General features: G+C 44.3%; 1 protein-coding gene across 5 annotated transcripts in view; it reads left to right on the top strand.

Moving 5' to 3' along the window:
• LOC145337643 (NACHT, LRR and PYD domains-containing protein 3-like) overlaps positions 1-12002 on the top strand; it is an 84186-nt gene extending 72184 nt beyond the window's left edge. For 4 of the 5 annotated variants that reach the window (XM_080182458.1, XM_080182456.1, XM_080182457.1 and 1 more), the window contains 3 exons: positions 4016-4186; positions 9365-9532; positions 11020-12002. In XM_080182458.1, the coding sequence (XP_080038584.1) occupies positions 4016-4186; positions 9365-9532; positions 11020-11125 (445 nt within the window). In that variant the 3' untranslated portion in view covers positions 11126-12002. Of the gene's footprint in view, positions 1-877; positions 945-4015; positions 4187-9364; positions 9533-11019 lie in introns of those variants that run through there. The other variant, XM_080182460.1, reaches the window with a different exon arrangement.
• The last annotated feature ends 3868 nt before the right edge of the window (positions 12003-15870 follow it).

The following is a 15870-nucleotide window of genomic DNA, read 5'->3' on the forward strand; positions in this document are numbered from 1 at the left end:
CTTGTTGACCAAGTTATCCACTTGTGTTACCACTTTCGGGGATCAGTGGACAAGTACGCACAGATCCCTCTGTATGTCAATGCTCCTGGTGTTTTACTCAGAGAAAGCTGGGGGACAACCATGTGGAGTTCTATCAAATTATAGAAAGAAACCTTACTCCTTCATTTTAACGGTCAATAACCAGTTGTATTAATTTAAGGCATTGAACAGGAGTTTGAGAGGAGAATTGAAGATGGCTCAGTGGTTAGCATTGCTGCCTCTCAACATCAGGGACCTTTGTTTAATTCTGGCCTCTGGTGACTGCCTGTGGAGTTTGCACGTTCTCCCCGTGTGTGCGGGTTTCTGTCAGGTACTCTGGTTTCTCCCACAGTCCAAAGATGTGTAGGTTAGGTGGATCGACCATGCTAAATTATCCCTTAGTGTCCTAAGATGTGTAGTTTTGGTGGATTTGCCATGGTAAATGTCCAGTGATAAGCAGTTGTGTGGGTCTGGTTAAGATGCATCTTCGGAGAGTCAGTGTAGAGTGGATGGGACGATTGGGCCCCTTCTGCACAGTGGGGATTCTCTGGTTCTGTGGAAATGTTTTTTCACCCAGAGGGTAGTGGGAATCTGGATCTCACTGTCTGAAAGGGTGGTGGAGTCAGGAACACTCTCAACATTTAAGAAGCATTCAGACAAACACTTGAAATGCCGCAGCGTACAAGACTATGGAGCAAGTGTTGGTAATGGATTAGAATAGATTGGCGCTTGATGGCTGACACAGACACGGTGGGCCGAAGGGCCTCTTTCTGTGCTGAAAACCTCTATAAAGGCCCAGGGATTGGAAGTTATGAATCAGAACCTGAATCTTCACTAATCCCTGTTATTTCTCTGTCAGATCCCAATGCAATGGAATGTCGATCACTTGATTTTTGTGCCCTGGGTGTAGGGGAATAATGTAACGGTGACCCCATGAGGAACCGTTCACATGTGACAGGTGTCACCCAGTCTCACAATCCTTCTTTTGTGAGAAAGAGAAAAGCGTGAATGGAGGCAATTGTTAAAACGCAGGCCAGAAAATCCAAGGTGTTCTGTGAAGTTAGCCTGGACCTTTGGTTTTACATTTGATTTTGGTATTGATGAGCATGAGGTGTTTCACTCCAGGTATGAATCAAGTGACCTACGAGGATACTTTTATCAAACACAGTTTATTTAAGAATGCTGTTAGAATGTAACAACAAGAATTAGCATAACTTTACCAATTGCAAAACATAAACATAACACAGTATAACTCATAACAGCCAGCTATCTCTGTTGTTCCAATATAAAGCAATACCCACAGACACACACCCTTCTCCAACATTAGTTAGCACAAAAACAAGTATGCTCACATGTTGCCAATTTCCAGCTTTTTAACACTTCCAGACAGCCAACTGACAATTGTTTTCAGAGAAGGATTTAGCCTCTGAACAGCCCAATCGCAGAGAGGTAACCCCAGTCTCTGACAGCTTCCAACACAGCAACACTTCAACAGCAAAAACTCCAACTTCAGAGAGGGAAACAGCACTGCTGTTGGTCTTAACTTCAAGCAGCTTCCGAAAGCAGAATAAAAACTAGAATGCTCTGTGAAAAATAGCTGTCCCTCAGTCACATGACATAACCTGTCAATCACCCGCAATCAAGCTCTACTCTGCCATCCCAGGGGAACACTGAAACAACAGAACACTGCATTAGTTCAGATTAAAATCAACATGATGTCAATTATACTGCTTCAGTAACAATAAAGAAAACCGACTACAGATAGCACAGTGCGGACAGTATAACCTGCATAGAAACATGATTAAAATAGAAACTAGAAGCAGGAGTCGGCCATTTGGCCCTTCGAGCCTGCTCAACCATTCATTTTGTTCATGGTTGGTCATCGAATTCAATATCCTTCAATATTCAGTATATTTCTTAAGGGTATAGTTTGTAACAAAATGTACATTCGAACACGTCCTTCAGCTGGTTCCATGTTACCAGTGATGGGCAAACAGATGGATTTACCCTGATTCAACCTGATGTGCTATAAAATGATTCACCACCTTGTCAGAACAAAGCATGTTATTCATCCTTTTGCCTCGTGCAACCGTATAACCCACACCTGCCCTGGTGCTGCGGTTACCAGAGAGTCTCCTGGGCCCATCCATTCAACCGCTCGCTCTCAGCTCCACAACAAATATCACAATCAGTGATTTCCCGCCCTGCCTGCTGTTTACACAGTTCCAGTACTGCGAACTCTAGATGTAAGGATGTCAAGATCTGGACGCTGTCACCATTTTGAATTCATTTCCTGACATTTTGTGCTCTCTTCTACAGGCATATAAAGTTCCATTGTTACTCTCCCATCAAAGACACAAGCCTGTGCTCGTGACAACCTGACTGACCGTCGTGTCTACACAGGGAAAGCCTGTGACCATCTCCTTCTCACAGTGCAAGAGTTATCTGACTAACCAGAACCCTGCAGAGAGAGGCTGACATGCCTCTGACAGTTGATGCTGCTGCCTGGGCATTGCCAGTGTCTGTGTGGAGATGACCTTTCTCCAATTTCACTTTCATCCTCATTTGACCCCATATGCCTCAGTTTACATCCTATAAGATGCTTCACCACCTTGTCAGAACGTAGCAGGTTCTTCATCCTTTTGCCTCACTGCAACCATATAACCCACGCCTGCTTAGGTCTCCGGCAATCTCCATCCCGTTACACTTGGATTGATGTGGCAGATACTCTCCAGTTCTGAGAGAACAGGAATTTGCTCCAAACTCACGCAGCCTTGGGGAACACGACCAAGTGTTGCCAAGTACATCACTGAATTGAGTTTAATCTTCCTCCTCCTATTTCAGCCCTGTGTTCAGTGACCAGGCCTTCCTCACTGCTCTCTCCAGAGCTGCTGCCTATGAAATTGCTGCTGGTACCAGCATTGCCTGAACCGGGACATCCCCTGCAGCGAGTGGTTAACGGCTGGAATTCACTGTCTGAGAGTGTGGTGGAGACACGTTCAGTTGAAAATTTCCAAAGGGAATTAGATTATTATCTGAAAAGGAAGAATGTGCAGGGTTACGGGGAGAATTTGGGGGAATGACACTGAGTAAATTGCTGATTCAGAGAGTCAGTGCAGACAGTGTGGGCCGAATGGCCTCCTTCTGCTCTGTAACAATTCTGTGATTCTACCTGAGAGAGATACCAATGGCCCTTAGTGGACACTGGTTAAATTACCTAACCCTGTTAACACTGCAACATCACCAGCTTCCAGTTAAAATATCGATACATTTCCAACCATTATCTTCACAGAATTATTACAGAGCACCACGAGGTGAAATGTGTCTGCCCCGGCTCACCAAACTAGTATTAGGAATTTGTCTCATTCTACTGCCTTCTCCTCGTATCTTTGAACATTGTTTCATTTGAATGTTCCTCGACTGCCCTCTGTGATGCCTCGAATCAGCCTCCCTCCACCACACTTCCCGGCTGTAATTCCAGACCCGAACCACTGGCAGTGTGAAAAAGGTTTCTCTCACATTATCTTCAACCCCACCACACACTCCATTCCTGAGCCACTGACCATCCCATGTCCCTCCCTGTGACTCAGGGTAAGGACATGGGAATCCTGTGCTCTTCCCTTTCACCATCATCCTTTTTGCCATTTAATCACTCCGGCACTTCCATTTTGTTCTTTCCTTGTCACCCGCCCATCCCCAGCTCCCTGTCTCTTAAAACAATTTAATTCGCTGCTACTTCCAAGTTCTAATTTTAACTAATTGAACTGAAACTAAATCTGTTTCTATCTTCACAGATATTATCTGTCCTGATGAGAGTTTCCAACATATTTATTCATATTTCAGATTTGCAGCATTAATATAATTTTGCCTTCTGTATGAACTGAAGTTGTGTTTCTTGAATGTCCCGCGCTGTACATTATTATTGTTAATGATCTTATTCTTAAAAACACTGTGGATTTACCCTGATTCCTGCTATTTTTCTCTCTCTGATCTCCAGTCTGAATGGTAATGATCTCACCGATTCTTGTGCCGAGGACCTGGTCTCTGCTCTCAGTACAAACTGCTCACTGATAGATCTGGATCTGGGTTACAATAAACTGGGAGATTCAGGAGTGAAACGGCTGTCTGTGGCTCTGAGGAATCCAGACTGTAAAATACAGGAACTGGAGTAAGTAGCAGAGTGTGTGAGATTGTGTTTATAATAACTGAATATTCAACAATATAATTCCACCGCTAGTATTTGTATAAAAACACTGCCCATTACTATTGGTGTCAGTTATGAATAAGGAAAACTGCTTTTCCTCTGACTCCTGTTTCTTCTCTCTCTGATCCCTGAGCAATGGGATGTCAGTCCCACAAATCCTTATGTTGAGGGTGTGGGGGAATAATGTTATGATGCACCCTCTGAGGTTCTCTCCTCCTCCTCAGATGTGCACAGCTCTCCCCGGACACAGCATCCATTGATTTGTGAAAGTGGGGAGAGTGAATAGATGACAGTAAATGGAGGACAGGACGTGGTGGTGGAGTCTCGCTGTTAGTAACAGATGACAGTACAGTAGCGCGAGAGGTGAACTTAGTTCCAATGATCAAGATGCAGAATCAGTTTGGGGAGAGATAAGAATTAACAAAGTTAAAAGATCACTTATGGGAATCATTTAATCGCCCCTAACAATATTCAGAATCTCTGTCACAGTACACAGGAAAAATAATGGGGTCTTGTAAAAACAGCTGCAACAATCACAGGCGATTTTAATCTCCATATACAAAGAATCACACAACACAGTAACAGGCCCTTCGGCCTACCAAGCCTGCGGCGACTCTTAATCCTTATGCAAACCCAGTATTTACTGCCCAATTTATATTCCTCTGTTTATCTCCTGTTCATGTATCTATAAAGATGCATGTTGGACATTGGTAGCATGCCTGCTTCCATCACCTCCATTGGCAGTGCATTCAAGGCACCCACCACCCTGTGTGAAAAGTTTTCCATAATTGTGTATACCTCCATCAGGTTATCCCTCAGCCTCCCTTTTTGTAAAGAAAACAATCCATATTATCCAACCTCTCCTCAAAACTTAACCCCCTCTTGACCAAGCAACATTCTGGTCAACCTTCTTTACATCCTCTCCAAAGCATCCCCATCCTTCTGGTAGTGTGGCAAACAGAACTGCAACCAATATTCAAATGTGGCCAACCAAAGTTTCATACAGCTGGAACATAACTTGCCAACTTTTATACTCGATGCCCCAGTCAATGCTGTGTGTCTTCTTGACCACTTCATCCATCTGTGTTGCCATTTTAGGGATCTGTAGACTTGTACACACAGATCCCTCTGTATGCCTATGCTCCTATGGGTTCTTCCATTTACTGTTTAAATCACTCATTGTCAAAAGTTGAATAGAAGATTAGTTCACACAATGTATTCAAGTAATTTCTTAGAGAAGTACGTTCCAGTGCCAATCACAAAACAAGCTGTTTTAGACACGGTGATGTGTAAATGTGTGGTGTTTCCAACAAAAATAGATTCCTTTCATTTGAAAAATCAGCAGCAGAAGTGTTCCAACTGTTACTAATTCAAGGATTGTATTAGATCAAGTGAAGATGTGGCACTGGGATTGGCACTGCTGCCTCACAGCGTCAGGGACCCGGATTCATTCCAGTCTGTGGAGTTTTCACGTTCTCCCCGTGTCTGTGTGGGTTCTACCGCCTGCTCCCACAGTCCAAAAAATGTGTAGGTGTGGTGGATTGGCCATGCAAAATTACCTGTTAGTGTCCAAGATGTGCAGGTGGGGGGATTAGCAACATAAATATGTGGGGTTACAGGAAACCGGGCAACTGCAGATCTATTGGTCTGACAGTGAGAGCATGGAAGATCCTATAATAATCTGTAATAAAGGAAGTGAGAACAGAACACTTCAAAATTAATGGCAGGATTAGACAGAGCCAGCATGGATTTATGAAAGGCTGGCATGGTGACACAGTGGTTAGCATTGTTGTATCACAGCCAGGGGCCCAGGTTCAATTCCAGCCTTGGGTGACTGTGTGGAGTTTCTACATTCTCCCAGTGTCTGTGTGTGTTTCCTCTGGGTGCTCCGGTTTCCCCTCTCACTCCAAAGATATGCATGGTAGATGGATTCACCATGATAAAGATATTTTGATGTCCTTGTTCATGAGGCACTAAGTGAAGATGAGAGCAGTTAAGATAACAAATGGTATGTTAGCCATTATTCAAAGAGGATTTGAGCTGAGGAAAAAGATGTCTTCCTGTAATTCTATGCAGCCTTGCTGAGACCAACCTGGAGTATTGTGGACAGTTTTGGTCTCCTGACTGAAGCAAAGATGTACTTGGCATGTAAAGAAGGTTCACTAAAATAGGTCCAGGGACAGATGGGTTGTCCTCTGAGGAACAAAAACACTTTATTCTCAGGCCTTTAGAAGAATGATAGCTGAACTTATTCAAACCTACACTATTTTACAGGGTTCAATAGGGCAGATGCAGAAAGGATGTTTCCCCTTGTTGGAGGATCTGAAACCTGGGACACAGTCTGAGAATAAGGGGCAGTTATTTAGGCTGAGATGAGGGGTATTTGATTTCCATTAGAATGCTGGTGAATCAAGGAATGCAGGGATAATGTTGGAAATGGTGTTGAAGCAGAGGATCAGCCATGGTCACATTGAATGATGGAGTGGATTTGAAGGACAGAATGGATGATCCCTGCTCCTGTTTCTTAATGTTCTTATTGCAATAGGAATGGAAGGTAAGAGTAGGAAGGTTTTGCTGCAGCTTTACACGACCTTCATTAGAACACAACTGGAGTCATGTGTATAGGGTTGAGCTATTTACTGAAAAAAAACGATAGAATTGTATTAGAACCAGTTCAGAACATTTGGCCACTCCCTGAGCCTCTCCACATCCCCTTCAAATGTCACTGCATCCACCTCACAATTCAGATTTCCACATGGTTTTCTATTCATCACAAATTTGGAAATATTATATTTGATCCTCACATCGATATCATTGATACAGATCCTGCATAGCTGAGACCCAAACACTGATTCACTTGGCCGATTCCTGGGATGGAGAGGTTTATTTTATGAGGAAAATTTGAGCAGATTGGAGCAATATCTGTGAAAGTTCAGAAGATTAAAAGGTGATCGTATTGAGGGGATGAGACAGGGTGGTTGCTGAGAGGCTGTTTCTTCTTGTAAGAGAGACCAGAACAAGGGGACAGATTTTCAAATGTAATTGTCAGTCCCTTAAGACTGAGAGGAGGAGAAATTTATTTTTTTGATGGTTGCTGGTCAGTGGAATTCTCTTCCCTGGAGACTAGTGGAGGCAGAGTCATTGAATTTATTCAAGGCTGAGTTAAGAATGATTTTGGATTCAGAAGTGAATCAAGGGTTACAGAGGAGCGAGCGGGAAAATAATTGTGACTACAATGAGATCAGCCGTGATGGAGTCTGCTCGAGGGGCTGAATGGCCTTCTGCTGCTCCTAGTTATTTTGTTCTTATCCCAATACGTCCTTCAGACTGCTCTCTGTGACCAGTGATGGATACACAAGCTCTATGTTTTGTCCTCACCAGACTCTCTCCTGTGCCTATTCATTGGGCCACCCACTCAACCCATCTCACCAGCAGTAATGACCCACTCTGCCCCCAGGCCTTCCTGATCCAGCACTTCATCTTCCATTGGTGTAAGGATGGCAAGACCTGGATGTCTCCACTCTTCTTCACTCATTCCCTGATGATGTTTGCTCTCTTTCCAAACACACAAATTGTTCCTCACTCATCAAACACATGCACTAGCCCAGAGTTGTCCAACGTGTGGACCAAGGAGTGAACGTGACCCTCGAAGCCCCTCAATGCGACCCCCGGAGCGAGTTTCCAGAATCTCAGTCACACAGTTCAGTTTGAATGGAAGAATCTGTATGGAGCTGCTCCTCCAATCACAATATTTCCCATGTTTGCTGCTGATGGGTTTTTGAGCCAAACTGCAGCAAATGTGGGAGAGAAACAATTTGTGATTGATGAGGATTAAACTCTAATCATCATCTTTATTTATTCCTCATTATTGTGCTCAGCAAGTTGTTTCTTTTCATATCTCAGTTTAGTTTTTAATTGAAATTTCTGCTGTGCCAAACTTGATCATTCTGAAATTTACTCATCGGCCCCTTGAGTGAGAAAAACATTGCTGTGTGTTTGCCCAGTGAATATGTTGGTGAACCCTGCTCTAGCCTATGCTGGTGCCAGCCTAACGGACATGTCTCTGACAGTCAATGCTGCTGCCTTTGCATTGCCAGTGTCTGGGTGGAGATGTTCTTTCTCCAATTTCACTCTCATCCTTATTCACATATCAGGCTGTGCTGCACTCACCGTGTCAGAACACATCAGGACATTGATCCTTTTCCACACTGTAACCACGTGTCTGAAACCTGCTCACCTCCCAGCAATCTCCATCCAGACTGGCTTGTAATGATGGGATAACCTCCTCCCATCCTGAAGGAACAGGACCTCCCTCTGAGCCTGAGCAGCCGGGAGGAGTCCCTCCAGGGAGGAATTAGTGATTGGGGGGGTAACCCTTGCTCTGCTTTCTGACATTTCAGCCCCTCATTCAGTAAGCAGAGCTCCCTCGCTGCTCCCCCCAGAGCTGCTGTGTTTGAAAGTCCTGCTGGCTGCCTTTGGAGATGGTGCCAGAATTGCCTGAACCGGGACTGCCCCCTGCCCAGGCTGCCTCAGTGGGCAGCTCCCCCTGCCTGCCAGCCGTTAATTGTCCGCCTCTGACAATATCACCTTCATAACTCTGCCTATCCTGCCCACACGGACACACCACCCATTTCCAATCCCCATGTTGGGAATTCAGAGCTTCTGGTAAAATCACAGCCATTATCTTCACCCTCACCACAAACTGCATTCCCAAACCACTGACCATCCCATGTCCCTCCCGAGCCACTCCGAGTAAGGACATGGGGATCCTGTGATTATGGTCCTGTCCCATCATCACTTTTACCATTTAATCACTCCTGTCATTCCAGTTTGTCCTTTCTTTGTTTCATCCCCAGCCACCCACCGCTGTCCCTTCAAACCTGTCAATTCACTGCCAGTTCCCAGTTCCAATGGAAGCTCAAACTTTACCCCTGTTTCTCTCTTCACAAATATTTCCCTAACCTGCTGAACATTTCCACTTTATTTATATTTCATTTTCAGCATTGAGTATTTCCTCATTCTACAGAAATGCAAGTTGTTTTTGGAATGTCTCCTACAATACATTATTATTGTTATTAACAGTATTATATAAAACACTGGGGATTGAGCCTGATTCCTGTTATTTCTCTCTCTGGTCTCCAGTCTCAGTGAGAACGCTCTCTCAGATTCTTGCGCTGAGGATCTCGCCTCCGCTCTCTGTACAAACCAGTCACTGAGGGTTCTGAACCTGGAATTAAACTCCTTCACAGATCAATCTGTCCCTGCTCTCCGCCGCCTCATACAGACCTGCAGGAGTCTGGAGAGGATAGAGTGAGTGTTTGTGTTAATTTTCAGTGTAATAATTAAAGTATAAATGGATTTAAAATGTAAATGGGCCGGAATCTTCCAAGCAGCAGCAATGGTAAGCAGATTGCCGGAATGTGTGAAAATTCCCCCAACCTGAAACTGCTGCATATTTCTCCCAGAATCTTCAGCATTGCGACACCGGGAACTCCATCAGAGCAGAGTCGGGGAAGAGAGAGCACACACCCTATTTACAGCACAGTGACCCCGGGGAGCTCCATCAGAGCAGAGTCTGGGAAGAGAGAGCACACACCCTATTTACAGCACAGTGACCCCGGGGAGCTCCGTCAGAGCAGAGTCGGGGAAGAGAGAGCACACACCCTATTTACAGCACAGTGACCCCGGGGAGCTCCATCAGAGCAGAGTCGGGGAAGAGAGAGCACACACCCTATTTACAGCACAGTGACCCCGGGGAGCTCCATCAGAGCAGAGTCTGGGAAGAGAGAGCACACACCCTATTTACAGCACAGTGACCCCGGGGAGCTCCATAAGTGTTAGTTAATGGGGGGAGTGAATGGGTTAGTGTGTAGCTGGATGAATGGTTTGTCAGGGAGCTGGGGAGAGGTTGGAGGATTAGTTCTGGGTGTCGGGGGAGTGGACGAGTTGTATTGTGTTGTGTTGGAGGGTTAATCGGGAGTTTGGATGGTGGCTGGGAGTTGGTCATGTTGTTGGGGTCTAAACAGATGTGGTTGTGTGGTGGGGGGTTGGGGTTGGTTAATAGCTTTGAAGAGGGCAGTGGGGTGGGGTTGGTTCTGGGGTAATGAGTTTCAGTCAGAGGTTCAGTCAAGAATGTATTCAAGAGGCAGCTGGATAGAGCACTTGGGGTGAATGGGATCAAAGGTTATGGGGAGAAAGCAGGATGAGGCTATTGAGTTGGACGATCAGACGTGATGGATGGTGGAGCAGGTTCGAAGGGCCAAATGGCCTCCTCCTGCTCCGATCTTCTATGTTTCTATGTCAAGTGAGGAGAGGTTGGCTCAGGATGAGGCCAAGTTGGGAGGGTTAATCCGATTAGTTTAAGGGCTTATGGGAGGTGGCCAGGCTGGAGGGGAGGTAGGGATGAGTGGGTCTAGTCAGATTGTGGGAGGTGTAGTATGGGGGATCAGTGGGAAGTGATTGGGGGACTCGGTTGTGCTATTCAGGTATTAGCCCAGGTGGTGAGCTGTCTAACATTACCTGAGTAACTATCCAGGTAAATTTTGTGGATCTGTCCCAAGTCTCTGACTCTAACTGCAGCAGGGGAATTCCCCAATAGTAGTTACTACCTCTGGGACAATTCCCAGGTAGATCAGTGTGTCAGGACATCCACAGGGTCCCGATGCTCATCTTCAGTTGTGTGTCTGGGTCTCTGGTGATCCAGAGACCAGAAGATTTGTCCCACTAACTCCAGTCTCCTGTTATTTACCCTGTTGTTCAATCTGTTTATTTCCTGTTTCATCTTTAATCTGTTTCAGGCTGTGGGATAATCAGTTCAGTCCAAATGGAGAGAGACAGCTGGAGTCTCTGCAGGAATCCAGATCGGGACTGGCAGTGTTAGTGTCAACATTTGAATTTCGATGAACAATGTTGCTTCACTGTTGCAGTGAAATCCTGAATTGTGAAGATCTTCGACAGCTCCTTCCAAACCCTTCATTCCTGCCCCTCTCCCTCCCTATTCCATCAGTCCCTCCGGCCTGGCAGTGATTTCCCTGCTTACCTGGTTTCCCAGCTGGAAAACTGATGTAGTTTTAGTCTCCACATTGAAGGAAAGATTGCTGCAAACCATTGTTTAAGCAGCAATGTGTTGTCAGTGTTCTCAGCAACAGAGTCTTCATCCTCCTTTCAAAATGGAGCAGCAGAGATCATTCTCCAGAGAGAGGGAACAGTGTGTGTGATTCTGACAGTCCCCAGCAGAGGACAGATTGGTCAATCTTGTCAGAGTTTCCTCTCTGTCTCTGTGAATGAATTAAAGGCTCCACCAGCCTCTCCTCAAAACCTCTTTCACTATCTGGGGATTAAAGTCACACAATGCCACCATCTGCTGGCGGCTCACACCTACTGCAGGTCCTGCTCTGTGTGAGCCTCAGACAAGTTCAGTCAGTCCCATGTCTGCATCTGGGAACCGGTTACTGCAGTGTGAATATTGAACAATATTGACAGGGATTGGAGTTTACAGCAGGAACCTCGGCTGGTGAATTAACCCTTTTATCACCAGACACTGTACATGAACTCTGTGCCCTCATTCCCTATGGGAGATATTGTCTGGAGATTGTCGTTAGGGATGATCTCAGACTGTAATGTGTACATTTGGTGCAGTTATTAGACACTAATCCCATTCAGAATGGGAGTGGGTAAACTGTGCTGCACTCTGTAATTCCTGTGTCAGACATTCAGTGTTTAATCTTCTACAGTGGATCTTGCTAATGGTTCTTTTAATGTTTCCAAGATAATTGTCTCAATTTCACAGACTGATTCTTTGAAAATTAGAAACACAAACATTTTAAGACACAATTGCAACCTTTAATCGCATATTATCCGTAATTGAACAGAAAAGTTCTAAACAAACTGTTCCCCCTTCGATGAACAATGTTGCTTCACTGTTGCAGTGAAATCCTGAATTGTGAAGATCTTCGACAGCTCCTTCCAAACCCTTCATTCCTGCCCCTCTCCCTCCCTATTCCATCAGCCCCTCCAGCCTGGCAGTGATTTCCCTGCTTACCTGGTTTCCCAGCTGGAAAACTGTTGTAGTTTTAGTCTCCACATTGAAGGAAAGTTCTTGCTTTACAATTCCACAGGTTTCGGTGATACAGAGAGCAGCTGGAATCTAAATGTCCTCATTCCCCTCTCACCCCCTCCCGTTTACCCTGCCAATTATCAACCTCAACAAAAGTTCCCACATATTTATTAGGGAAAGTTTTTGTGTTGAAGCAGGGTGACCATTCCTTAACCCACAACACACATTCACATGGTAAATTATACATAGAACATTACAGCGCAGAACAGGCCCTTCGGCCTACGATGTTGCGCCGACCAGTTAAAAAACAATGACCCTCTAACCTAAACTAATCCCTTTTCATCCATAAACCTATCCACGGATCTCTTAAATGCCCCCAAACTAGGCGCATTTACAACTGCAGCAGGCAGGGCATTCCAATCCCTCACCACCCTCTGGGTAAAGAACCTACCCCTGACATCCATCCTATAACTACCCCCCCTTAATTTAAAGCCATGCCCCCTCGTGCTAGCTTTCTCCATCAGAGGAAAAAGGCTATCACTATCCACCCTATCTAAACCTCTAATCATCTTATATGTTTCAATAAGATCCCCTCTTAGCCGCCTTCTTTCTCGCGAAAACAACCCCAAATCCCTCAGTCTCTCCTCATAGGACCTCCCCTCCATACCAGGTAACATCCTGGTAAACCTCCTCTGCACCCTCTCCAAAGCCTCCACATCCTTCCTATAATGTGGGGACCAGAACTGCACACAATACTCCAAGTGCGGCCGCACCAGAGTTGTGTACAGTTGCAACATGACGCTGCGACTCCTAAATTCAATCCCCCTACCAATAAACGCCAAGACACCGTATGCCTTCTTAACAACCTTATCTACTTGATTCCCAACTTTCAGGGATCTATGTACACATACACCTAGATCCCTCTGTTCATCCACACTATTTCTGGAACTGTTAACATCTCGAATGCACAGGTTGGTTAAAGTGATTCCATTCCAAAGGTGGAATGTGTTTCTGTTTTATAATCTCAATCTCACACAGGCACTGACATCTCCACATAAAAACACACAATCACAAGCATAATCTCACACAGAGTCACACACAATCATGGAAACTGTCTCACAGAGACATACACACATCAAACACATATTCACATCCTCTACACATCCCTTCAGACATACAAACACAGACACACATACAAACTGACACCTACACACTCATTCACACACCGACATACATACATCTGCTCAGAGGGGCAGAAAAAGACACCCACACCCTCTTGAACACACACATACAAATCCACATACTGACACACAGAGAGACTTACAGAGAGAGAAAACAGAGAATCTCTCAAAGACACACAACATGTAGCCATATACCCACAGAAACACATCACAATCCACAACAAGCAACAAACACTTGGACTACAGTGGTTAATCACTGCGTTGCCAAATGAAAATTAAAATGGACAACAAGTGATAACATTTCCTCTGAAACCGACATCCCTGGAACAAAAGCAAAAAAAGGAACACTGGTGCAGCATCGCACAGGATTGGAGCCTGGGAAATACAGTTTCCTCTTTCCGTGTTCCTTATATCTCACTGAGCAGATGCAGAGCTATAGCACAGAAAGCTAGAATTCACAATTTCACTCTGTCCCTGCACACTCACCTCAGCTTTATTTAATTTCTGAATGAATGATTTATTTTGGATTATCCCAAAGATCTCAGGACAGATGCATGATGTCAGATATTACCATTATTTATCAAACTGTTTATTTTACCATGACAGATGGGGTTTGTCAGATTGTTGTTTTTCATCCATCTGCAGTTTCAGATGTCAGCGTTGAAAAGTGGAGAGATATTCTATACCTTTAAAAACATCACATTGAATCAGGGAAATTCTTCAAAGCCTATGAATTAATCACTTTCAAATTAGTATCATTTCTTCAGAACAAACTATTCATATCATCTATTATTGCAATTTAAACTAACTTTATTGTGTTGTCTGGTCTGTGCTAGTTTTAACTGAACACTGCTCAGTATGTGACATGATCTGTGTTATTGAGTTTTGAAAGAGAAAGGGTTAATGCTGCTGCTCTGTAATTGTAATGGATATTCCTAATTTTATCATCTGTATCACTGTTGGTATTTGAAATCAAATGCTAGTTGGTTAATTTATCAAATTGTAATTGGGAATCATTGGAATGCTGAAACTAATATGTACACAAGCTAATAAAGAGTGGGGGACTAGTATAAATACTGTAACTAACAGTGAGCATGAAACTGAAAAGACCATAAGATACAGGAGCAGAATTCAGCTATTCTGCTCATCAAGTCTACTCCACCATTTAATCATGGCTGATAAGTTTCCAACCCCATCTCCCATTTTTTCCCCCATAATATTTGATTCCCTAACCAATCAAGAACCTATCTATCTTTGTCTTAAATACACTCAGTGAACTGGCCATGCACAGCCTTCTATGGCAATGAATTCCACAGATTCACCACCCTCTGGCTGAAGAAAGTCCTCCTCATATCGGTGCAAAACAGTCGTTCCTTTTATTCTGAGGCTGTGCCCTTGGATCATAGTCTCTCCTACAAATGGGAGCATCTTCCTCACGTCTACTCTATCCAGGCCTTTCAGTATTCTGTAAGTCTCAGTGAGGACTCCCTCATCTTTCTAAACTCTGAGTACAGACCCAGAGTCCTCAAACACTCCTCCTACACCCAGCTTTTCATTCCCAGGATTATTCTTGTGAACGTCTTCTGGACCTTCTCCAGGACCAGCACATTCTCTCTTTAATACAGGCCCAAATTTGCTCACAATAATCCAAAGGTTGTCTGACCAGAGCCTGATAAAGCTTCAGCAGTACATCCCTGGTTTTGGTGGCACAAATTATTTTAATTTCTAAATGTGGCAAAGACCTTGAAGTTAACAATAAAACTCAGCTGATAAAATCATTTATTGCATGTCAATGTCCCAGATTGGTCTGTCATGGTTGATCTAACAGGAGATTCAGATACAGCTTCCAGTCGCTTTCTCATCTACTGGGATTTTAATTGATGATTTATCTTTTGATTTATTTGTCACATGTATTTACAGTGTAAAGTATTGTTTCTTGTGCACTAGACAAGCAGAGCACAACGTTCATAGAGAAGGAGAGAGTGCAAAATGTAGTTTTACAGTCACAGCTCGGGTGTAGCAATGCACTACGGTGAACTATCGCAAGATAGGTTCATTCAAAACTCTGATGGCAGCTGGAAAGAAGCTGTTCTTGAATCGGGACCTCAGACGGCGAGCAGGAGCCAGACCAAACTGTGAGACAAACAGAAAGAATGCTTTCTATGGTGCATCTGTCAAAGTCCCTGAGAGTCATAGTGGGCATGCCAAATTTCCTTAGTCTGTCTGTGATCGCCTTGGACATATTAAATTGGAGAGCTGATAATGTTTGAATTGTAGTATCTGATGGTGTAAAGTATCTGGGAGCAGAGTGGATTTGATAAAGGCTGGAATACAGACTGGGGGAATGAGCGGGAAGATGTTGCGAATGAATGGTTCTTGTTGTAGGAGAGGGATGGAGCATGAGAGGGAAG

Source organism: Carcharhinus amblyrhynchos, unplaced genomic scaffold (assembly GCF_965287045.1).
Source record: "Carcharhinus amblyrhynchos unplaced genomic scaffold, sCarAmb.v2.hapA scaffold_55, whole genome shotgun sequence".
In the NCBI taxonomy this organism is placed as follows: domain Eukaryota; kingdom Metazoa; phylum Chordata; class Chondrichthyes; order Carcharhiniformes; family Carcharhinidae; genus Carcharhinus; species Carcharhinus amblyrhynchos.